The sequence below is a fragment of the Phaethon aethereus genome, assembly GCF_964289735.1.
Source record: "Phaethon aethereus genome assembly, chromosome: 19".
NCBI lineage: Eukaryota > Metazoa > Chordata > Aves > Phaethontiformes > Phaethontidae > Phaethon > Phaethon aethereus.
In genome coordinates this window covers 7,893,631-7,919,513 of record NC_138595.1, presented here as the reverse complement: position 1 = coordinate 7,919,513, position 25,883 = coordinate 7,893,631, and the positions used below count along the sequence as shown (strand labels likewise).

Sequence of the window (25,883 nt, the reverse complement as noted above, 5' to 3'; positions counted from 1 at the left end):
TTGGTTTGTTCCTACTTCAGAGTTTTCTGTAGGAAATAATGAGAACCCTAGAGTCTGTCCTGAAATCCTTTGCTTCTGTAGAAAAGTGAACAACTATTTGAGGGAGGAAAAAAAAAGGGGGGGGGGGTGTATCATGGACACTGACTTTGTTACCTGAAAAGCACCAGCCAGTCATGGGGTATTCTGAAAACAGCCACGATCAAATCTTGTTTAATTCTTTGTCAGTGATTTAGATACGTAGTTCTAGCTTGTATTTGAGTAAAGATATTTAAAAAATATGATCCAGCACCTTCTGCTGTACAGAAAAGAGCAGTGTTTGGGGTATCTCCAATATCGTAGGTTTCTGGTTGGGTTTTTTTGGTGGTCATATTCTTTTTCAGTGAATTATTTAAGAAAATAGTTTTGGAGTTTATTCACTGGCTTTGTAGCGCAAGGCATTCCCATTGATACTTGTGTCTCCACGCAGTTACCAACCTGCTCTTCAGGAGCAAATCTCTGTACCTGGATCTGGTGGGTTGAAGAGCGGTTCTCCTCGGTAACACCCTGACACACGTAGAAGGTGATGGCAGCGCTGGGACGCGTCAACGAGATGGTGTCCCTGAAAGGGGGGCTGCTGCTCTGTCCCTCGGCCCAGGATGGGGGGAGAGGCAGTCTTGTAGGTCCTCTGCTCTCATGCAGGGTGGCTGAGGTTTCAACACATACCTTTAATGTATAATCTGTGATACGATGAGTACGCATGTTGGTATGGTTCCGAAAGCCGAGCGAGGAACATGCCAACGAGCGATAAGCAGTGCCATCTAGGGTTGAGCCTGGCCTAGGATTTTCATCGTAAGAGCCCTGTCTAAGCAGTGAGCTGCAGCCCAGCAGTGGAAGGTTTCAGAAGGCAGAGTATAGTATTAATCTTACAGAAACATGGTATTCTTTGGATGATAATACATACTTTAAAAAGCACTGAAGAGTACACCCTGAATCTTACCAAGAACTTTGAACCCTGATGTTATATATATACCTGTGCCAGGAAGATTTGCAGGATATTTCTGCTGGGTCTGTGATGATACATGAAGTCTGGGAAGTTCCTGCTGTGTAGGTGATGAGGTGTTTGGATTGTTCTTCAGAACCGAAGGACCTTACCTTCTAGCTGATGCATGCAGGAGAACATCTGCTTGAGGAAAAGTTGCTGCATATATTTGAAAGGGAATAATGTAGTTTGATTATATGGTTGTGCAAGCCTCCCCAAGCCAGACAAGTTGCCCAGAAGTAACTGGGTATCCTGTCTGGATCTTGATGTCACTGCAAACCCTTTTTTTTTTTTGGGGGGTGGGGGGGAAGGCGCAGGTGAGGGTGTGTGTGAAGTAAAAATTTCATCTTTTCTGTGGGGCAACATGTTTGAAGTTCTGAGGAACAGAGCCCTCTGACAACACATTTGTATATATGCCATATGTATCTCCATTTCTTCTGCTTTGTAGCTGAGGCATCCCTTAGAGCCAAAGTCTGAAGAAGTCAATTAACTCTAGAACTGACCTATACCCAGAAGGAAAAGATTTTGTTTTACAGATTTATCTGAGGTTTGTGTGTAGCTTTGGGGGAACTCATTAAACTTGACAGCAGATGCTATGGTCTTGTTAGTACCATCCAGAAAGGCCTTGTGGTTTAGGCTTTGGATTACAGTTTTCCACAAAGAACCACATTATTTTAGGGTAAGTAATTGAAGAAGGTGCCAACATTAAAGTCCTGTCATATTCTTCTGTGCCCATATTGCCCAGTCTGGGGCCCACACGCTCCAGCAATGGTACTTGCTGGGGACACTTAGACGTAGCCTTTGCACAAAACCGTGTGGAGCAAACCAAGCCCAAGCCCTGCTCCCTCTACCCCCCCGGTCCATCCCGTGCATTTGGCACATGCATAGTGCAGCCTGTCTTTGGGCAAACTCAGGAGCCAACTCCCAACTACTGGTTGGTGCCTGTGGGCGGACGTAGGTTTGCATTATTTTTCAGTAATATTTAAGTTCAAATGACTATAACTTATAATAGCAAAACCATAATTTAGTAAACAGTAACAATTTATTTCCCAAAGTGCTGAGCACTCTATGCCTTCTTCTGTCACCAAATTATAGCAGGATGTACAATGGTCTGTGGATTTTAGTTCTCTTTCCTGAATTAGACGGTTTTCCTCGGTGGGTTTGCTACATTGAAGGAATGGAGCGTGGGTTTACGTGAAGAGAGGGCCTGGTGGAATGGAGTCACGACTGTCAAGTGCAGCTTGTGCTCAGCAATTCTTTCTGGCTTTGCGGGCTTGAAGGGCCCCTTCTGACCCATGTAACAAACCTTTCTTCATCTTTCAGTTCTTCTTTGCAATATTTCATTTTCTAAGGAATTTACTTACCCTTTGATTAGATGCATTAGGCCAGGGGGGTTGACTGTAAGCTCAAACTACTTAAAAGGTAGTTATTTTGAAGATGTCCTCCACCCCCCCCAAAGCAGCATGCGTGGTTTGCCTTGGCATTTCAGGTCCCTGCTTCTTCCTGTTGGAATTTATGTCTTTGCTAGCTTCAGGGTTGCTGTTTCTCTATTTATTTTTTTTTTTAACCCTTGCTTTTTTCCTTAAAAGTATGGGTGAAAACTCCTTCAGCGAGTTCATTCTTGGCTCTCCTGACCGAATGACTAAAGGCTGGGGTGGGAAGAATGTCTGGTCTTCAGGTCTGTGATCTGCTGATTCATAGATAAATATCCTATAAAATGCGTAGTCGGGCTGCTCTGCATTTGGGGCTGAATATTCTTTCATGATCTGTTTGGGAAAACAGCAAGAACTTGACTCAAACTTTCCAGTTTGGTATGTCTTGGTTCCAGTTTTATGAAGTTCTTCAGCCTGACTTAAAGGGGGATCCTGGTTCTTGCTCCCGCGTGTTGAATTTACCCATGTGCTCTTGCACCGTACAGAGAGCCAGGTGAGCCAGTCTTGATATCCCCCTTGCAGAGGTCCATCATCGTGGGTCTCAACAGCAGTGTATGTCATCTTGGAGCATTGGAAACTCATCTTTTGTAGGGACCCAATTCATTAAAAATGAACCTGGATTCAAAGTACTGAAAAGAAAAATCCCAAACAGCTCCCTTCCAGCAAACTGCTTAAGACTGTGCATAGAGAAAAGCCCAAAAACTCCCACCCTGGTTCCCCCTTCCCCCCCCCCGAAAGGGAAGTTCAGAGAGGAGATGGTCTATGAAAGTGTGTAGTTTTCTGTGGTGAAGCAAGTAAATGTTCTTGTAAAATTTGTGCATGTTGGGAAAGAGGGAAAGCAGAAGACTGAAGATTAGTGCTGGAACGCAGCGATATGTAGTCCCTACCTGTTTCTTTGTGGGGAAAAAAAAATGCCATGTAGCAAAGTAAATTATGTACAGTCTGAGAAGGGCTTGTTTTCTTTCTTGATCTCGTTAAAGCATTTCTTAACACAATGGCTTTTTTCTCAAGTATTAGCATTAATTACTGAAAATGTTAATAGGTTTTTGTGGATTGAACAAGTGGGAAGACTAGCAACAACGTGGTATTTCAAAAGAAAATAATACTCCATCCTGTAGATTCAAAGATAATACAGGAAAGTAATAAAAGCTTGTGAAATCGTATGGAAGAAAGCTTTATGTCACTTCACTCCTTCATCAGATAGAAAGCAGATAGCTCATTTCATTGGCCAAAACTCTGTGTCTTGGAAATGACCCTGTAATTTTTTCTTTTGCAAGTCACCAAGTTTCATATATTTCAATGGACTTTTCCCTCACCTTCTCAAATAGTCATCTTAAACCCTCCAACGTCTCGGGGCGTTCTGGCAATACAGCTTGCTGCATACGCTTCCTGCAGTCAGCATGCACGAATGATCACTCTTTAAATCATACAGTGCAAGATTTCATTAAAAATTTGGAGAACCATCTTATGACTAGGTTGATGATCTCATTTTATCCATACATGGTACTTAGTAAGTAAGTATCTTTGAAGCATAGGAAACTGTCTGAGAACCAACTTGTGTTTCTTCCTCTGCTGTGTTATCTTAATTTGATTGGTAGTACAGGAGTCCTGAAAACATTTTTGAAAAGAAATACACGTGGGAAATAACGCAGCGCTTTTTGCAAACTTCCGACGACTTTTTTTTTTTCTTGGGACTTTGCTGTTCTCCAGGTGCTTTAACTTTGTATTTACTCTCATTTCCCTTAAGGGGAGGATTCGGTGAAGTACTGAGCACGTTTCAGACCTGACTGCAAGGCAGCAGGTTTTCCAAGAACTAATTCTGGCCTTTTCTATGAGAATCCTTGTCAGCACATTTTCGCTGTAATGAAACGGTGAATAAACCAAAGTATTTTTGGTAACAGCGGGACACCACACCTCTATGGTGCCTATCCTTTGAGGATGCGTGCGCTTCGGAGACGCGGGAATTACACATCTTGTGCATGTTTCTGCTTTAGTTATGAGGAAGTATTTATGCTGACAGGCTGGGACAGAAGCTCTCAGGAGTGATGGCTTTTTGTTTCACCGTGGATAATAATCGGCCTCTCGCCTTCTGCGGTTATTAACTGTTTAGTTGGAAGGCGGAACCTTTTAGACATCTGACCGAGGATGTCATCTTGTTAGAATCAGCCTCCATTTGAGGCGTCCAAAGGAAAGATCATAGCATGGTCAAAACAGTAGACGAGAAGGCCCTTCAGCATGTCTCTAGTCTGATGTCCTGCTTGGAAAGGGACCGTCACCCATGCTAGGACAGCTCTGCTGTGGCTTTGTCCCAGCAGAGCATTGGGAATCTCTACGGATGGAGTTTCCCCTGCCGTGACCTCTCAGTGCTGTCCCGCCAAGGAAAATGTCCCTTCTGAGCATCCCAAAGAAGAATTTTGTCCGTTGCTCCTCAATTCAAACCCTCCCAACTAAGACTGTCGTTAGTCTTTGCTTTAGAGGACTGCTGCTCACAGCCTGAGATGAGCTCCTCTTAGTTGTCAGGGCTTCTGTGTTAGAAAAGCCAACAGATTTGTTTGAAAGATGATGTAGCTATTAATCTGAGCCTTAATTTTTATATATTAGTGTTGTTCCTCTGCAAAGCAAACTTCTGTATTTGTTAGGGAGAGCAGCAGTCAGAAAAATCTTGATAAAGAGAAGGAGGAACCACCCCGCATTTAGCCTAGCATTTCTGTACATTGTGTTCTGGACTTTCCAAATTGCTTTGAACGTTGTGATTGAAAAGATTGTCAGCACTATGCAAATGAGAAAGAAGTGAAAGTGCATCTCATGCAAGTAATTTCTATGTAGATAATTTGCCATAAAAATTTATATTGCAGTCCTTAAAACCTTCAGAGATTTATTCTGTCTGGGGAAAGGTGATTTATATGGTATTAAAACACTTTTTATGTTCCAGTCCTTTAGATTTAATGTTTATTGCCTATAAAAATGAAATCTTCCTGTAGATATTTAAAAGTTTTGGTACTGTGTGAAATATATATTCAGCTTAGAATCTGAAATGCTTTAGAGATGCAGTAAATAAGTGATGGAGCGTTACCTCAGGTTCACCAGCCTCGGCAGTCCAGACTTACTCCAGGGCTGAATCCATTATGTAGATAGCATTCTGCTTACCTTAGACATATGGTAGAGCAGAGCATATAATGACGAAAGTAATGTGTAATTTTGTCATTCGTTTTTGGCTGAATATTTAGGGCACTTTGTATAAAGGTTTTTGAAGCCGAACTTGGACTGATGTGTATAGTCAGTATTAAAATGCAGAAGTATGCTTACTCCTTACCCACAGCGGGCCGGATTAAAGCACAAGATGAGGGTATGCTGCAGGAGCATCAAAAGAAGAAAACGCATTCTGCATTGTTGCTCCAAATAGCTTCTGCACGTGGTAATGAAGGGAACAGGGCAAGGCAGTGCAGGCCTGCTGCAGCGCCCGTGAGGAGATGGGCAAGGAGGAGTCTATGTGCCGGGTTTATTTCTAGTTTAATTGTCGGTTATTTTTGCTATCCCTGTTATTGTTTGGGCAGAAACACAGAAGACACTGTACTTTCAAAGCTAATTCCTAACCTCGTAGTGTAGGTCCCTCTCCCCTTCTATCCTGGGCAATCTTATAGAGCATAATCTGGCTTTCTAGAAATGTCTAGAAGGATACCGAAACAAATCAAGTGAGTTTTTTACACAAAAATAAGAAAGCGTATGTAGGTGGTTGTTTTGCCAGGCAACTTCTTTAATGGTGGTGCCCTGAAAAAGTAAATGACGTAACAGGTATTGCTTTTTCCCCAAACGTTTCCCATAGTTTCAGAGTTCATCCCGCAGCAAACCTACACAAGCTGAACTCTAAAGCATGTGTCCCACTGAGTACCTACAGCGCTCGAGGAAAGCCTGGCAAGTCCTTTTGAGATTTTTTTGGTTTTTTGTCTGCAACGGCAGAATCCTGTATATTACTGCGCATGAAGCACAAAAAGACTGATTTATAGTCATCCAATATAACCAGCGACATTGTGGGGAATAATTCTGGAGACTTACAGATAATGCTTAATTTGCAGTGGTACATCAAATAGCACCTAGCAATCCCTCTCCAAATTATCCTCCCCTAAGAGGAACCCAGTGTTACTGCGAGTGCCTGGACTGATTGCGCCGGAGCCTGGAGCCCTGCCTCCGGCCGCGGCAGGCGTAGAGCGCGGCGGCGCAGGCTTTCTCACGCCGCTCGGCGGCTCTGCCTCGTCCCCATGTGGGAAAAGATGCACCTCGGATGTTGCAACATCGGGCAGCCAAGTGAGTGGCACCAGTTCAAGGAGGAACTTTGGGGAAACTTCGCAGCGTCGTAACTGTCTCTGCCCTGGCACGTGAAGGATGAGGAAGCGTCCGAGTGTTGCGGCAATAATAATCAAGTCCGTGTTAATAAATGTAGCATGTGATGCAACACGCTTAGCAGAGGTGGCTTGTGTGGTGTTTAAACGGCGAAGCCAACCTGTTGTGCTCAAGACTGGGTGCATAAGGCAGCTTGCAGAATGGGACAGATGGCAAAAATTCCCAAAGCAATATCTTTATAAGATCTTTATAAAAAACTAAAACTTTTTTAACAAAAAAACCCCAGTAAATAACAAAACCCAGTAACACCCCACCCCGCTGCCATTTTTATTCTGGTCTGCATAAGAAATTTGGAAACCAAGGATCATAATCTAAATGTCTTTTTCCTGGGCGATGTGAAAGAAGTGGAGGGGCAGGAAAGCAGGATAAACCTGAGGTGGATTTAAGCAGAGTTTGACCTTTGTTCATAGGATTGTAGGAACAGGACCTAGCCAAAGTTAAGTGAAAAGCAATAGCTGAAAAAATAATTGGGCTTCACCTGAATGGTGGTGGTTCTTGGTTCCCTTACTGTTCAGTTTAACATCTCTAACCTGAGTGACGGCTGCATTTCCAGGTTTTTTTCCCTTCAATGCCGTTTCTGTGGATCCAGAGAATTTTTTGCAAGGTGTTTTCAGTGATCTGCTTTGGATGACTGTATTCATAATGCAAAAATTAAACTCTCATATTCTTTTGTATACTGAAATACTGAACTCGGAAGAGCATTAAGAGGTTAATAACTCAGTGATGCTGCTGCTGAAGCAAATGTCTATAGAAGTCTTTGTGTAGAAGAATTATTGTTTAATTTAGATTTTCCTTTGTACTTATCAGCCAGATACACTGCCGAAAAACAGCTCTGGTGGTCTGATAATTCCATGGCTTTCTGGGGCTTCACTTGCTGCTTCTGCAGTAAGCTTAGTAGTTACGTATTCAGTTTATGCCAGAAATGTGTTTTCTTTTAAAGACGTAGATGTTCTTTAACTGGAATTCTTTTTTTTTTTTCCCCGCCCACTAATCATGTAGGATCTCAATTGAGAGAGTGAGAAAACCTGCCTCAAAGTGAAACTTCCATTGTCTGATATAATGCATAGCATGTTGCATCATCTCGAAAAAGGCATTTTTGGATCAAACTTTACTGTCAGCCCTAGGGCTTCATGGTATTTCATCATTTTTCTCAACAGAAGTGTTTTCTGGCATTTGGATGAGGGTGTCCAACACGTTCATTTGGATATATAAAAGCTAAAATTTGGCTTTTCTTCAAGGGTATCTAGATAAAGGATGGAGATACTAGAGACAGTGAATCTGAGAGTAAGTAGCTCAGAGGGAATCTAGCTATTTATTTGCAGCTTGTCTGAGAACCGCATGGGGATGGAGAGTGGAGATAGCAACTTCAAACTGTTCGTTAAAAACCTTTAGCTCGCCTCTATAGGTCACAAATTTGAACGCTAATTTTGATTCCAAAATGTGATACGGATTAGGTACATACTAGACATAGCAAATTATTCATGAGGACCCGACTTTTGTTCCTAAAAGGACTTGGGGTAACTCTGGTCTTGGTTTCAGCCACAACAAAAAAGAAGGGAGGTAGTCACAGTATGTCGAAGTGTTGCTTTGTTTCAGTTCTCATGTCGGAGGGAGGTAGATCTGTGTGCGTAGATACGGACTGAAAATCGCTGTATGAAAGAGTGCCTTGAAAAGATAGAAACCGAAATGATTTCTTGGTAAAGAGATCGCTTGCATCCCTAGTACATCATCTAACTCCCCAGACTGCCGGGAAGCAAAAATTACTGTATTGTAGGTAACTGTGGTTGTAGAGTTTCTTTCTGTGTGGGGGGAGGGAATGAAGTAATCTGTTCCATCAGCTTGTAAAACCGAACTAATTAACAGACATCAGCACTGATTGAGACAGCTGCGTTCTTTACTGAGGGATTGTAAACACAGAGTCTGCACAGGATTGTTTCTACTCCTCTAAAGTGCAAGAAATTGAAATTGTATTTGATAGCCAAATTTAAGGACTTTTTAGTGACAGTGTATCATAGCAAGGTTGACAGTGCCGCTGCAGCTAAATCTGGTGTTTTCATTTCAGTGTGATTTGTCACAGTGAATAGTGGAGGAATTCTATAAATTATGACCAAAGAAGTTTTTTTTTTTTATGGTTAAAAAAGTATTTTAGCTGTACTGTTTACCTTAGCTGTCCATGGAGCAAGTAGACATTGGTTGTGTGTGGTTCAGTACCCATCCTGGTAGGCATGCCGTTACTGATGCTGAATGCCAGAGGATGCCAGATTTTCAGTATTTGAAAAATATTTTATGTATGCCTATGTTAATGCATGACTTCTAGAAGACCTTTATAGTAATTCCTGATGTACGGTTTAGGGTATGCTACTAGAAATGCTGATTTTAAGAAATGGACATTTGCATGTTAAAAATAGCAGATGGAGAATAGTACGTTTGGTTCTAAACTAGCTTGCAACATTATTAACATTAAACATGTTAATTTTTGTTATATGCTGTTATGCATGCTGTTACCTCCAAGCCAGCCTCCTTGTGACTGTACATCAGCTAATTTTACTTCATGAGTCAATTCTGCTAATTTCTTTTTCATGTCACAGAAAGAGAGCTTAACTAAGTTAAGTACTGCAATATGTTGTTGGGAAACACCTGGCTAGAAAAGGCATTCTGTATTCCGCCGCCCCTGCCTCTTGATTTCGGTTCAGTGTAAAGTGTTCAGCATAAGCACCACTGTAATCATCCAGAGAAAATACTAAAACCTAAAAAAAAAAAAAAAAAAATTAAGGGCTGCAAAATCTGTCATTCTGTTCAGTTGTCAAAAATATGTAATGCTTGCATTGGTATTGAATGCCAGACATACATTTTATGGTTGTGTGTTGTCATGCCAAGCTGAGTTGTTATTTGGGATTTAGACCTGATGAAAGAATACTGAGAGGCCTAAATGGGACTTCAGGAGTAGCAAAAACCTAAATAAAGAAAACTTTGCTTTCTTGTCTCCTATTTATATCTGTATTTTTTTTTAGAAAACATCCACCAATTGCATTCACAGGCAACTTCACAAAAAAAGCTGTATTTTTCCCATCATGGGAAAATGCATGAACCTTACAGCATGCCCAGAAAGTCAACAAACTCAGACCAAGGGAGGAAGCATGTTAGTCAGGAGTCAAGGACCATTCTCTGAAAACACTCTGCCAAATACTCTTCCTGCTTAAATTGTTTATCAAACAGCAATTTCATTTGCCAGTAAGCTTCTTCTGATCTTGTTTTTGTTACTACTTATTTCTTAATACAAGTTCCCCATCCAGCTTCCTCCGCAAGCTGCTGCGGTCCCTGTCCTGAGGCTGATGCCCCTCTGGCTGCGCGTCCACGCCGTGGACCAGGCACTGAGCCTTCTGCGGGGCGAAAAAAGACCATGGGTGAAGGAGCGTGGCAGCACTGAGACGTGTGCCTTGACCAGCAGGAAAAGCAGTGGGTGAAATTAAGCCTACAGGAGGGGAGTCACTGGACCACGTTTTCAAGGTGTATTTTGTAGGCTTTCCCTGGTGCACATGCCTCTTGTTATGGGTTTTAACCTAGTAACAAGAATTGCAAGCTAAGGCTAGCCCCATCTTTTGTCGTGCATATGGTAGGATAGTTTATTCATCTATTATACCACTCCTGCAATGCCCAAAAACATGAGGAGGGAGCGAAACATGAGGTGGTACGTTAGTTCAAGTCAACGGTAATTTTTTCCTATCCCTCAAGGAATTGCTGTGTTGGAATGTGGTTTTAAAGGTATTTTTAGGTTGTTTTTTCAGTGTGTTTTTATACTTTTGTTGGTAAATATTTTATGTCTGAATGTTAGGAAGCAGTTTTAAGTAGCTTTCAGATTGGTGATTGCATTTGGAGACTGAAGGATTATTGAGTCGTCGTGGTGATGGAATTTAGGGCAGACAGTTGGTCTGTAATAGTTAACCATGTAAAAAAAAATCTAAAAATGAATGTGTCATCAAAGGAAAAATAATTGTGAATTTCTGTTCTAAATGACAGCTAGTGTAGTTAGGATTTGGGTAAAGTTAAACAAAATGTGAGCAATGAGTTTGTTTTCATTTAGAATAAAAAAAAAAAGCTTGAGTTTATTTTTTTAAAAACAGTAAGTTCCCAGAACTCTCACTGAAACACGACTGTGTGTGTATATATATTATTGATTTATTGGTGGCAACCTGTATAGCAAGTTATAAATCCTGGTCTGTGTTACAGTGTGTGTCTTGCTTAAAGCATGGTCATGCTTCATTTACTAGTAAAGCTTAGGCTGAAAAGGGGAGTAACTAAATACTTTAAGTGATGTAACAGAGCTTAGTTAAAGGATTGAACTTTTTGTTATTTAAACCACTCTTTTAAGACTGCATTTTACTTTGATCTGTGGTCAAGAGAATTATTTAATGTAACTCGTGAACCTGATCTGCCTTGGAAGTAAGACATTAGCTGAAGTTAGTGACGGTGTTTTATGACAAAATGGCAGCGTAATCCCTTTCCACCCGAACACGGTGGCTGCTGCACTAGTGGCTTGAAACAAATGATAAGAATAGTACATTAAGGAGTTTGTAATTACTCATCAGTTAATTGCCCCATTTTAAATTTTTTTTTTCCCTAAGGGCCAAAGCTCTTTCTTAAAAATTATCTACCAAAAAATGTGTTTTATGGGGCATGGTTGCCGTGCACCTCCTAGCTAAAACCGAATGATTTCCTGGTGTCACACGGGTCACTAGACTGTGATTTTTTTCCCTCGCTGTCCTTCCCACCTGCGGCTGCTGCAACCCCGGCGCCGAGAAGGGAGCGGGGGGAGACGCCTCCGGCCCCAACCTGCTGCGCTCCCGAGGGCAGCGGCAGAAGCGGAGGGGAGCGGGGAGGGCAGCGTGGCCCGCGTGGGACCCGGTGTGGTGTGGTCTTGATAGGGTGGTTGTTGCGTTCTCGGGTGCCACTTAAAAGAAGGGGTGCCGGGTCTGCTGTGGTGCGGTGAGAACTATGGTGAGTGTGGCTGCTGGTGCTGCGTCTTGTTCAGCTGTTGATCAGCTGGCGAGATGGAAGGTCAAGCAGGTATCGTCTACTCCGTGTCTTGCCTAGGCAAAGTCTTTGCAAGCAACGGTGGGTTTCCTTTGGTTTCCCGTAGTTTATTTTATTTAGCAGAAGGAGATGTAGTTTGATTCCCCACCACCCTGTAGCAGCTATGAAAGTCACAAATATTAAGCAGAGGCATTTTTTTGTTTCTTTCAAAGTAATTAACCAGTGTGTATGTGATTAGCTAACTTTATTTCATCACGTAGAAGGCCGTCGGCTGCATCGGGCAGGGAAGCAGGAGTTTACGTGGTTGTAATGCAAGCTGGGGTGCGACTTGCTGCGTGGCCAGCGGACGAGGGGTGAGCAGACTGCTCCGAGTTGGAGCAACACTTGCTGCTTTGTGCTGGATGCTTGCTGTCCGTCTGAAATCCTGCCTTCTGGGAAGCCTCGCTGCAGCGACGTTTAAATTAATTAATTACTTTTTGGCCTTTTCTGTTGTAGCTGTTGAAGCAACTAGTTTGAACTTTTGCTTTTAAGTGGAAGAGTGTGACAGTTAACGTGTGGGAAGTCAGTGAAGTTGTAAGCAGCACTGCACCGGGAGGGAGGGAGGGAGGGGAGCTGCCGCAGGCTGGCTGTGAACATCCTGCGTTTTCAACAATGAGGGAGCCCTCTCCCCAGCAAACACCTCATTACACTTTTAAAGGACATAAATTTCCTAAAAAGTAAATGCAACTGAAATGCAAAACCTAGCAGAGTGTTGAGTAACTGAGGGAGGAGGTTTGCTGGCAGGTTTTTTTGCCAGGTGTTGAGACCAAACTGCAGGGTCTTGGGTGAGGCAATGGAAGGTGGTGGTTTCACAGCGCTGTAGGGACTGCGGTGTGGGTAGTAGAGCATCGACGTGAGGGCACCATTAAAGAAGGCTTGGAGAGGAGCAGGCTTAGAGATGCGGAGAGCAGCGAGTGCTGCTGGGGTCTGGGTGACCCCTTCCAGCTGGTTTTTAGCTTGCCTGACATGAGGTAAATGCTTACCACTGTGCGGTAGCGATGAGGTGAAAGTAGACCTGGTGGGAACGAAGGCAGAGATGACTAAGAGTCTGGTGTAGAGCTGAGGAACATGAGGAGGAGGAGAGAAGCTTTGGGGTTAGGGCTGAGGACGCTATGAGTGAAACCTCAACCTCATTTTTGGAGAGAAGTCAGAGCGCATCGCGAGCGGTGCCGTTGTCACCATGGTGGAGATGCGGCCCGGGTGCTGCCCAGCAGTCTTCTTCTGAAGGCGTTCTTCAGCTCTGAATGCACGTGGTTTTTAGGAGGGTTCAAAGAGGGAGCAAGTAATGCCGGAAGATGAAAACTACCTTTTGGAACAAATAGGCAACGTTGCATTATTTTCCTGAGTGAGAGGATGAACTTGTTAAATAGATCCTACAGACCTTTGGCATTAAGGTCTTTATAGTTCTGGACAGTCTCCTGTTCTTTCCATTTCCTAAAAAGTTTTGAATTCAAGGTATAGAATACGTAACAGGCGTAATATGGTGTTGGCTGTGGCAGGGACAGTAAGTGGTGCTTTTTTTTAAATGTTTTCTTTTTTCTTTTTTTTTTTTTTTAAAGAGCCTGTTAGTTAAAGTATCTTCTTGATAGCCACATCAGCACCTCTGTTTTTGTTCTCTCTTTGCTTTATGCGGTGGCCGCCACACACGTTGACTCACTGTCCAAAAGCATTGCATAGAGCACAAAAGTTGTTCCAGTTAAAGCTTGTTTAAAAACCTACTTGGAGTCAAATTACTTGAGTACGTGGAAATAAAATGTGTTTATTGAAATTTCCTAACTAATTCTGTGTGTGAAAGGTAGTTGCATCTGTTTGCCAAATGGCAAAATGCTTAAGAAACATGTTTTGTTAAATGCTTAGGGTTTTGGACTTCTTTTCTTCTCCAGGAGTGTAAAATCATGTATTCTTGTCTTGGTTTTGTTATTTGTTCATTGTCTACTGCGGATTTGTAAGGCAAGGGAATAGTGGTTCTTGGTGTTGCGTTCTTGTTGAACTCTCTGATCTTCCCTTCGGCTTGTGTTAAAAAAAGGGGCTTTACAGCGAGGCCGCCGAACTCATTTTTACAGAAGGGAAACGTCTTCCATTGTTGCATTCTTACCATATGTTTTACCTTTCTGAGCGCCTTCAGGCAGGAATTGGTGCTTGCTTTCTACAGTCAAAATAGACATTAACAAACACTTCCACTGTCAGCTTTGTGGTTACTTCCCTAGTCCTAACTAGAACTTTATCAAGTGAGCGTGTGTTTTTGTTTTTTTCCAGAGAAACACATCAAGCCCACAAAGCAGTTTATAATTTCAGAAATATTTCTGAAATACTTACGTCATCAGTATGTAGGCTCTGGGGCTCGATGGGGTTTTTAAGATCGAAGGGTAGATTACCTAATATATCGGTTAGGGAAGTGTAAAATTTCCCAGGACAAGTACGCTGTGCATATGCAGAATTGTGCCAGACACTTCTACATTGGTGTCATCGTTGCACTGAGGAATTTTCCTTTAATAGGAAATTAAAAGTTGCAAAAAGCTACTTTGAGAACTTTGGTAGATCTGACAAATGCAATCCTGAGAGAGGACGAAACAAAAATAAGACTGCTGAAAACTCGTTTCAGTAGCAGATGTAGAGTAGGTAACTGATGGAAATGGTGATACAGGGAAATACCTTAATTACACAGAAACAAGATTTCAGGGGAAATGGTTACTACTACATTTACTGGTAGAAAATTCCTAATCTTGATGCAGTTGCGATTTGTGTCTATCCTTGTAATACGTAAAATGAGCTTTATGGTGAAAATGTGCTGTTAGCACCTGCAGCCTAGCTTAAGGCTTCTGAAGGCACAGCCTAGGCATTGCGTCCCTGACTAGAAGTCTACCAGAAAAAAATCAGTCTGTCTTAAAGTTGTGATACATGTTTCTTGGTCCAGCGTAAGAGCTTTGTGGTAAACGCAGAAGGGATTAAGCATTTAAAAATGGGAGAATAACCACATTTTGGGATACAGTTACATCACGGTACTTGCGATTATTACATCTTCGTATAACCTTTTCCATGTGAAAATAGGAATACTGGTTCTAAGCAGAGACTGAATACTAGTTCTGATAGATCATGTTAGAGCAACTTTTGGGGGGATTGGGATGCTGAAGTGTGGTGGTTTCTGGGTCCTGAAATACCCGTGTTGGGACAGTGGCAGTAGCTGTTAAAAATGGATGTCTGAGGTGCGTGATCGGCCACGGTGAGTGGTAGGGTATCGGTGAGAGCTGGACCTACGCAGGGAGTTGGCCGGAGCATAGAAAAACACCGGCTTGTGTTACTTATTCCACTCCTGCTACTTTGAGTGGAAAGGAAGCACGGCTATGGAGAAACGGAGTGAGTGTCCGTCCTCAACAGGCTTCGCTTGGGGCCGGGAGGGGCCGGGACCTGCGCAGTCTTTCTGTGTCACACTTTTTCAGACCAGAGCTGGTCAGTGTAATTTTGCTGTTGCCTCTCTTCCCTTCCTGGTGATAGAGCTGCATCGCGGAGTCGCATACACCTTTCCCACCGTCGCGCTCCCAAATTCACTTTTCCTGTGTATCCTTTCTGCTTATCCCGTTCCCTTCCGCAGTGTCCGTAAAGCGGAGGGTGCTGCTCTTGCCTCTGGCACAAATTCCTTTTAGTCCTGTTTCACGTAAGCGGACCAGGGCAGGAGCGAGCAGCCGTAGCAGCCTGGGCTTCCCTCTGCTTATAGAGGCTTATTTTCTTCCACCTTTTGGGTGAGGGAACAGAGACTTCATAAACATCCAAGAAAGCCCAATTTCTTTCTAGAATCACTTCCCAAGCGAGTAGGTTTTGGAGAGCCCGTGGGACTCAACTTTGAGAGTTGCCCGCCAGTCGCTCGCAGGGCTCGGGCGGCAGAGGGCTGGTTTGAAAGCTTCCTGGTGTAAGAAGGGAAGGCCGCCGGAGAGCTAAACCTGCCGCTCTCGGCGTGCTGCGGGCCTGCTGGCCAGGCGCTTATCAAGGTACGCGTCTTGTAGGGAAAGACGTGTCAGCCGTGAAAGAAAACGACCTTGAAACCTGCTTGCGATGAGGCTGGAGTTTCGTAGTTACTTGGGGTCAACCGAGCTGCAGGTTGGTGCCGAAGCGGGGGATCCCACCAGCCCACTTCCCTCCAGCTGTGTTTTCCCACTTCCCTTTCGTAAGGGTACAACACCTTGTAGCTGCGGAGGGGGCCGGCACAGGGAGCTGATGCAGTGCAGCAAAGGCTAGGCGGGAGAGGTGGGGTGCGTTCGGCTGGCTTGCTTTCCTCCGGAGCTGCCTGCGCAGCCGTGCCGTCGCCGCCTGCGGCACGGGGGTGACAGGCAGAACGAGCAGGGACGGCTCCTGGGGAGCCTGAGCGAGGCTGGAAATACTTGCATTAAAGGAAGACAGATTCCTTTCAAGTTGATAGCTGTTACAGTGGATAGCAGATTGACCCTCCTAATTTAGATCTTTTCTTTTAGTATGCTGCGTGAAAGGAACCTTTTATGTTTGTTTTCCGAGGATTGCTTTTAATGACTCCCGCACTTAAGAGCGTCAGAGTTTCTTGTCTCCTCTCTTTCTACTGCCTCCCTGCCACCCCCAATAAATTTGTTGTTATGGGTCAAAGTACAAACCCTGGAGAGAGCTCTTTAGTTACCTATGGCTTAAACAGTGTGAACCCTGTCTGCCCTAAATCAATGGGAGTTTGGGGCAAGAGGAAAGACAGTGGTCTTGCTTGTTCTCTCTCAAGGTGTGCTCCAAGTAGCGATTCACTTTTTGCAGGGGCGACTGAATGGTGGCTATTTTTGGCCGGAAAGTTTATTAGCCAGTGTTGAACCAGCAAAACCGAAGCTTCCAGGCTTTGAATCCTTTCTGTGGGCAGGTCGCCACTGCGGCACCTTTGAGCCCTGGTTTCTGTTTGCTTTTCATTGGAACCTTTTTGGTTTCAAAGGTGTGGAGAATGATACTGAGACATGGTCTCCGGTTTGTTACGCTCTAAAGGACATTCCAGTATGCATCTGTCTGCACAGTATTACATCTTGTACATAATACCTACTTAGAGGGTGGTTGCAATGCTTGGGAAGAGTGTCCACCTTTACACGTTATGCCGTTGTCAGGTTTGAGATCTCAAAGTCAATACTACTACCCCTTGATACATGCTTGCTTGCAGAAATAATGCATTGGCCATGGTGAATTTTTACAAAAATTGAGGTATCTTACGAGATTAAGTCACAAAAGTATGAAAAATATGCTGTTAATGCTTGTGGGTTGTAATCTTGTATCTTTTATTATGCTTAAATGAAACTTGCATTGTACGTGGTTGAGATCAAGTAGGGGAGAAAAAATTAGAGGTTTTTCAAATAGTTTTGATTTGGGGCTTGTTGACTACAAGATAGCTCGAAGATTTTGTATCTAGTTTAATGTCGGATCTTGTATACAGGGCTAGATATTGACTGTTCTTCAGCTGGAATTGCATCTTAGTACATCTGTTATTTGTAAATGCTAGGCAAGATCTTGAGCTTGTGGGCTGAAACCCACAGCATTAAACAGTTCAGTGTAGTTGCATGCTGGCCTTTCTCCTTGGCAGTGGCTGTACCTGAGATGTCACATAAGGAAATGTTTTGTGGTGAGAAATTATCAGACCTGTCCCAGACGGAATTCTGAAAGTAATGGGAAGGTGCCCGTAGTAAGTGCATCATAGCACTGGTATCGATCAACAGTGAGGGCGAGAAATTCGTTCTTCACTTGCCGCCTGACTCTTTTCTTCATAAGAGCACAAAATATGAAATATGATTTATTTTTTAATAAGTTCTTTTTTTTGTTGTTGTCTGCAAACTTGGAAGTATAAGTCTTTAAAAGTCTACTTTTCCATATGTAAAGTTCCTTGCTAGCACTCTATATGGTAAAACAAAGCATTTGATTCTCTGGTCTACTGAAATTCCCTCTTACTTCATGATTTGTGTTTGCTTTGCTTTGCTTTAAATGTGTGCTTCCTTTTTATATATAGTTTTCCAAGTTGCTGGCCGTACCAGATTGTTTATATTTTTTAAAAGCCTTCTGCTTAGCCGTTATATTGCTCTTTATAGTACTGCTTAACCACATTGGTTTCTGTTGCTCTTTTTTCTTGCATAAACTTAGCTGGGATGAATTTCAAATGTGGTTTATCCAACTGTTAAGTATTTCCCACTTTTCTGCAATAGATTTCACATATGTTACAGAATTCCAAACCAAGATCTGGTGGACATATTGCCCTGTTTTTTTCCTCAAAGTCAGGAATGGAGTGTTTTTAAACATTACAGTGACAATATTTGGGTCACTGGCTCCAGCATGCTGCCTAGCTTCAAATCCATTTGTCATATTTAGCTTATTTCCAAGGATTAGGATAACTATGGTCCATATATTTACTAGGGGGGAAAAAAGTCTCTTAGTTTTGTGGTAATAAACCTAAAGGAGGGGGAAAAGGTATTGGTCCTTTTGAGCTGGAAACTGCAGAAGGCTCTTTTTTTCCCCATCTGCAGGTCAAACTGTGGAGTCACGTAAAACACATGTACATCCATCCAGTCATTCAAAATTACAGGATTTACCCATACAAAAATGTGACTAAGAATTTGGAATTGGGCCTTTTCACAGAGTATCTAGAAAAAAATTCAGTAGCTGAATTACCTTTTACTTTTTATCTGTAGTCCTGTACGTTCTTTTTACGTTTTAGCAGGGGTCCTGTAGGTACTGCCATCTATTTCTAGGCTATTTCTAACGCCTCTGCAAAAATAGGAAGACGCAAATCCTTTGTTTTTCCGTTTTATTTCCCCATACTGATGCCTGGTTCCACTGGAAAGTATATATGACCAAATGCACAGTGAAGTTTTTATGTTAACCACCTAGTAGTAACCAAAACTGCTTTACTTCTACTGTATGCGGTGGCATCAAGAGATGACCCGGGCAGTGACTTGACTGGGGATCTGGAATTGGACCCGGCAGGAGGCCCTAGGCTTGTTTTTTTTGGTCTGGTCCATTACCGGTGGTTGAGTTCTGAAAAATGCCGGTGGCGCAGCAGGTTTTCTGGTGGGGAGAGTATTGGGGGTTTTGCACGCACGTTGGAGGCATGTTGGCAGAGTGATGTGATGAAGGTAGCCACAGAGGAGACCTGCTTTTTGTCTTGCTCTAGCATGTTGTTCTCACTTTTCATTAGCTTCTTTCTCATAGCCAGGTTTTTCTTCTTTCGAATTAATAAGGTGGGAAAAGAATGCCAAATTCCTTTTCAAGATTCTTGGATATAACTCCAAGTGACTTGGGGAGTGATGTACATAGCTGAGTGGAGCGTTTAGCCTTTATTTTTTTCGTGTTATGTGGAAATAGTGCAGAAAGGCAACAAACTGACACGGAAGATTGAGTATTGTTGGTTTATGCGCCGATAAGCGACCCATTCAATCTATTACGGTGACATTTGGAAGTACAGCACTGAGTAAAGAAGCTGGGATGGGGATAACGCACTTGGACGAAGCTGGGCAACCATCTGTAGGCTGAGCCTGTACTTCAGCCTAGTAGAAGCTGTTGGAAGAGAATCTGGCATTTATCAAATGATTAAAAAAAGCTGTATTTTGGGGAGGAAATGGAGATACCTGCTAATAATTTTAGAGGAATAGATTCCAATAGTAGGAAAAGATAATTTTATATTCAAATAAGGAAATGCAAAAAGAGCATTGCAGTGGCAGTATAGAATTATATACAGTATGTCATTTGAAATTAAGAGTGACTGAAGCGTAACCAGTCTAGGCTGAAGTGTGTAAGATTAACTCATATTTGAGTGAGTCATACTTTTTCATAGAGTAACTCAAAAAGGGAAAATCCAGTATCTTTAAAAAGCAGGCAGGTGAAAATAAACCTGGCTTGAACATGTCAAAGATCTGTAATCTTCACTGGATTTGGGAAATGGTTAGGAGGTGTGTATTGCATGCATCGCTGCTATCCTTTGTAAGGTTGTGGTAAAGCCATGAATGCTTTTGAAAAAAGTGGTGATATTTTGGTTGCAAGATGGAATCAAAAAGGTTGTAGAACTTCATTTGATGTTATTCAGGAGGTCCAATTTCTGGAACCTTGGTGCTTTGTTCGGTAGTCCAGTCGTCTCGATATTCCAAATGACATGATGTACGTATGAGTTTTTGGTTTTATTTCTGTGAGAAACAGACCTCTGACAATAGTTCCTTTTTTTTGTTGTTGTTTTGTTTTGTTTGACAGAGAGAGCTGGATGCCACAGCAACAATATTGGCTAACCGGCAAGATGAAAGTGAGCAGTCTAGGAAAAAACTTATTGAGCAAAGTCGCGAGTTCAAGAAAAACACTCCAGAGGTAAGGAGAAAAGCTGTTCCAGTCTGTTGAGTTCCTTGCAGTGGTATGTGGTAACTGGCCTACGTAAGTGGTGCTGTTTGTTTTTTTCTTAAAGGTTTGTTTTTTTCTTAAAGGTTTGTAAACCTTTTCTTAAAGGTTTTCCTTGTATGTATTGCTAAGTCCACCATTTTAACTGAGATTGCTTATCTCTGATGGCTTTCTCATCAGACAGCTTTTGCATTCTGTAAATAATGATATATGAACTGACGTTTTTAGAGGAAGTGTGAACATTAGCCTTCAAACAGGCTTGCTCTAAATTTTGTAATGATGTAAACCTGGAGAATTGTATAAAAAATTGTTCCTCACTAATCCAAACTCTCTTGTCACTTTCTACATCCAAGTGCTATTTTGCTGCCTAAATAAATCTATATCAAGGGCATGACTTCAAAGATGCTCATTTTTCCATCAAAAATCAAATTAAGTTTTGCTGTTGGTTTCACTGGAAGTGCACCAAGGACAGTGCTGGGCTCTTTAGACATCTCCACTCAGAGGATGTGCATCGCACGCCACAGGTGGTGCGTAAAAGGTGTCGGGACCGATGCTAGGCAAACCTCAGAAAGGTGAATACTGCAGAATTGTAGGAAGCTGGGAGTACCTAAACTCTTCCGTGCTCATGTTAGCATGTGCAGAGTGTGTGTCTGTGTACGTGTATGCATAATTGTATAGAAAATACATTAAAACTAATTTTATTAACTGTAATGAATGCATAGCAATGTGTAGGTCTTACTTTTGGTTGGTTTGGTTGGTTGTTTTGTGGTGGGGTGTCTTGTTTTTTTCCCTTCCGATGATTGCCAGCAATCTGTTCATCCCGGAATGTTCTAGGATTTCAAAGCCCATTCCAGATAAATGATACACAACTATCGGTTCCTTCCAAGTATCTTCCTGGGAGAGAAGCAGTAGGCAGCTTTTCTAACCTTTATTGCTGCTTCTCAAGTAGCAGATGCTGCTTTGCTTCCTGATGGAGGGAGAGATGCTGGAGGAGCCTGACCTGGAGAGGGAATGTCGGAGCAGGAGTGACTTACGGGGAAGGGGGAGCCCTTAACTGACGCCCTGAGGACACTTTGTGGGGCAGAAATCAGTTCTGTTTGTGTGAAGAAGAGGAAAATTTGGGCACTGCAGCTTTGAAAGAACAGAACTTTTAAAAAAGGAGCAAAAGAGTATGCTGAGTGAATGCAGGAGCTCTGAGAGGGTGAGGAATCGGTTGATGCCCTTTGCCAGACGGAGCAAGCTGTTGGGAAGAGGGGAGGAAGGAGAGAAGTGAAAGACTGTGGAGGGTATAAGAAATTGTACAAAGTCCAGAATATAAATAGGCTTCTGGGGCCACATGTTCAAATTCTTTGCTAGAAGCTTAAGTTCATTCTGTGAGACTTACTTGAGTTTCCTGCTGCCTGCCTTTTTTTCCCCTCTAAGGAAGATGACAGATTCTTCAGAATGTGGCTATAGCTGCCAGCTGCGAGCTGATAGCACCTTTACAGATGTGTTTCAGGATGATATCTTTTGGCCAATTTTATTTTCATTGAGCAGAAGGTTACTGTGGGGAAAACCTCCCCGAACACTGCACTTTAAGTGTGTGGTGAGAGGACCTAGGTAACTGGGTGGGAGTTGTGTTGAAAACTATACACTCTGTGTAGTTACTTCAAGAGATATAGTGGAGAAATGATACGCAATTAGTTCTTTGCAGTAAGCAAGGTGGAGACGTGAATGACCCCCGTTGTTAAATCATTTGACGGTAAGGTTTTAAATACAGTTTTGTAAATTTCATTCCGTTGCCTTCCACATAATGTTTTGGAAGAGAATTCATTCAGGGACTAGGTTCAAAACAGTGGCTCTGAACATCCCCAGTGTTTGGGGAAACTTGGATCTGTGCTAGATTCTACATCCTGATCTTGTGTCCTGGGACTCCTATGAAACCATGTTCCTTTACAAGCTTGTGTAGATTTTTTTATGTTCTTTCTTTGCCTTCTCTGCTGTGATGTTCTTTCTGCAGCTTTTTTTCTGAACAGCAAGACAATCTAGCTCCTCTTCTACTTTCTCTGACGGAATTAAAAAATGAAAATGGGATCAAAGAATTAGAAGAAAGTATCCCAACTGTAATAATAACCCGCTGTAACAGACTTGGTAAGCAGTTGTGGCTCCCAGAGGCACGGAGGAAGTAGCTCAGATGTACAAGGTGTGAGAGGGCCACCTTCTCCTCTCCTCTCCTCGGCGCTTCGTGCGGTAGATGTGAGTGTGAAAGGGGCAAAACCGGAGCGAGGCAGTGTCCGACCGTCCTTGCTGGAACGCTTCACTGGTATTCCTCTTCACACAGAAGTTTCAGCTTGCGCGCTCTGTGTTCACTTTCAGCAGTTTTCTGCACCCTCCAAAAAGAAGGGAAATCTGTGAATACTTCTCAAAGCTTAGACAGTTTTGGAAGACAGTTGAAAATTAGAATGCAAGATTATTAACTACTTGACCTGATTTTTTCCAAAGCTGCAACTTTGTCTGAAAACCTACCCAATATGGTGAAAACATCTTTGAGGTGGACAGGAAACACAGAGTGAGCCGCTGGCATTTCCAAACTGATACGTTTATGCTACTAAAATGTCAAACATGCTCTTTTAATGTCAAAAAAAGAGTTCTGTAGTAGAAAACCAGCTTGCATGCAGAACCGTTCTTCAGATAAATAAATAACGCAGTGTAGAGCTTAATTTAAATTTCCTTGATGAAGTAACATCTTTGTTGCTATAAAAGAAAGCCCAAACACACAAAGAAGGAATTGTTAAATGTAATAATTTGTTTTGAATTCCACTTTCCGTTTTCTCTTTCATTCTGCATGCATCCCTGTCAGTGCAGTAGTGGTTTAGCCTGTTCCAGCATCTCTTTTCCTCTGCTGTAGCCAGTCTCACCATAAATCAGGAGACAAGTGTCGATTGCCTTGACTTTCCTATCCATGGCTGTCTGGGATGTCCTCTAGACTTTCCATAATGTCTGCTGCAAGCAGTCTCCTGCATAGCAGAAAAGGATCCGAAAAAATTACTAATGAAGTTGAGGATATTTATACTTCTGTTTCTTTCTACTTTAAAAAATGTGACAGATCTATTTGGGTCAATTCTGCCTTCCTTGCAAATTATCAAATTGCTGCAAAAGAAATAGAATATTTTCATGTTTAGAGGAATGACTCTAGGGCTTTTGGTATTTAAAAATGTTAAAATACTATTTCTGACTTGGCACACTGGGAGATGACTCTGGGAAGAAGTATCTCATGTTTGGGAACCTTATGAGAACAGAAAATTCATTGGTGGTTGTTACATACAGAAACTTTTGGAACGGGTTCTTAATTCCTGTTATTCTAAAAATATTTTTACTTCCTCACACCTTTTAAGACGTCGTATCAGACCTGCTGCTCATAGAGATTTTGGGCTATTTTCAGTCTCAGTTTGTTTCATCCTGAGCAGCTACTGCAGAAGGCTGAAACTGGTCAGGAGATTACTTGAAACATCAATTTTACGTGACTGTTACTTGGAAGACACCGCAAAATATATCATGTGAGTTGCCACCTGCATCAGATGATTATTTTCATATAGTGATAATTCCTGAAGTATTGTGACTAACTGTGATACTCTTTTTGGTATTTTAGCCTCTGTGAAATTCTTGGTGTAATTCATCACGTTCTCATATGCTGATTCTGGTGTGAATAAGCAAATGTTTGAATGACTGTCCTTGAGAATTTTTTTTTTTTAGTCTCTAAATCATTTCAGTTGCACAGGTTAATAATTACTAGCACAAAGTGAAGATACTGCCTAATGTTGGTAACTTTGCCTTCATTTCTACCCAGATTCCTAGCAGAGTAACTACTTTTACTTATTTGTTTGTTTGAAACAATGAAAAGCTTATCCAATACTTCCAGTGGTGCATGCTTTTAAGCTAGACAACAACAATAGTGAAAAATATAAGAAAAAAACTAAGTCTAGACTTTGTAAATAAGTAATATGTAATAGGGAAGATAGTAATACTTAAGCCTGTTCAACCTGTAACTCTCCATTGCTTTCCTTTATGATTTGGCCGTGTAAACTAGACAATGCTGAGCTGTGTTGGTTATTGCCCGGCTCTCCTGAAACACGGGTCATTAAACTGAGCACAAGACGAAAGATCAGCTTGGGAGGCCTGGGCCAGCTGCTCTTGGGAAATAAAATAAGATACTAGTTTTCTAATGTGAGAGTGTGAGCTCTAAAAACTCAGGCAGATGTGACATACCTGCAAAAACATATATTTGGATACAGGAGCTTACCCTGTGAGCTTGTTACTTTGGTCGCTGTTCGGGTTTTTTCCTGATGGTAAGCTGAAGTGATGATTCCTCACTGTTGTTCCCTTTACATTTGCAACCCAGAAACAGTACTCTGCTGGTGAGATTTAGAAAGTCAAGATTACCTTTAAATGCTCAAGTTGACATCTGTATCTTGTAAAGCAGATTAAAGATTGGATCAGCAGAGTTATAGAAGGACAGGGGAGAACCTTTAAACATAGTCAGCGTAAATATGTTCTCAAATAAATAGCTTTAAAATGCCCTGGAAAATGGAATATTGGAAGGTGCCAGAAGACAAAATAAATGAGCATATGAAAAGCACATCTTAACACTGACCGAATGGATGTGGCTGCCTGCTGACCCCAAGCGCTTCTATAAATAAATGCAAGTTCTGCAGCGTGACAGCGACGTTGCCACTGAGGACCATCCAGTGCTGCGCTGTTGTGTGCGTTCCCACGAGCGTGGCAATAGAAGGTGGTCCGGCCACTGTCACCGTGTTCGTGCTGTGTGTATCACTTCGCACGGCCAATTCTGTGCTGCCTCGGTCGATCTCGAATGGGTGACGTTACCTGCCTCTGTAAAACCTGGCTTCCGTGGTTGCCCTCCTTACGGAGCCGTTGCCATCGTCCCCGTCCTGCTCCGTTACAGGTCTGCAGTGCCACTGCTGCAAGAGAGAGAGACAGATGAGACTGTAGAATTTTTTTGTTACAGAAGTAATAGTTTTATTTATGACATTACGTATTTGGGTGATGCGTATTTTTAAGATCCATGGAGGTTTTTTAGGAAAAAAAACCAAACCGCAATATAATTGCCAGTCACAGCTAACTAAAGGAAATGAACGCACTTATTATGCAAGGGCTCAATTTTTTAAAATATGAGATTCTTACGTTCTTAGTCTCCAGTGTTTCTGGATCATTGTATTGAATTATCTAGTCTCTACAGCAAAAGATAATCAAATCAAGCTTTAAAAAAAAAGAATATTAATTCTGCTGGTTGAATTAGTTCTTGAAATGAGAGGAATATTTTTCTAATTGTTGGTAGTGAATTGTGGTTGATTCCTAACAACCTTGCACAGTCAACTTTGGTCTAGCCCGTGTAACAAAGTGAAAATAATAACATGCCTAGAAAAATTACTGGAGGTATACAGTCTGTTAGAAAATAGTTGATGCTCTCAGTGGCTGTGTACGTAGGGGTGAATATTGATTTGCTGCCATCTAGAGCTGGGTTGTTCTACTCCCTTTTTTTGTTTTAAATTTTTTTTTTTTTTTTTTAAATTCACATCCCCACTGTGCCTGACAGTACACAGCGTGCGGAT

The 25,883-nt window shown here is 42.3% G+C and overlaps 1 protein-coding gene across 7 annotated transcripts in view; it reads left to right on the top strand.

Annotated features, from left to right (window-relative positions):
* The window catches only part of CUX1 (cut like homeobox 1), a gene marked incomplete at both ends in the record, with an annotated part of 282,299 nt that overhangs the window by 31,874 nt on the left and 224,542 nt on the right, over positions 1 to 25,883 (top strand). For 6 of the 7 annotated variants that reach the window (XM_082008642.1, XM_082008645.1, XM_082008647.1 and 3 more), the window contains one exon: positions 20,137 to 20,247. The exons of the other annotated variant lie outside the window; for it this stretch is intronic. In XM_082008642.1, the coding sequence (XP_081864768.1) occupies positions 20,137 to 20,247 (111 nt within the window). The remainder of the gene's footprint in view (positions 1 to 20,136; positions 20,248 to 25,883) is intronic. 7 annotated transcript variants of the gene reach the window in all.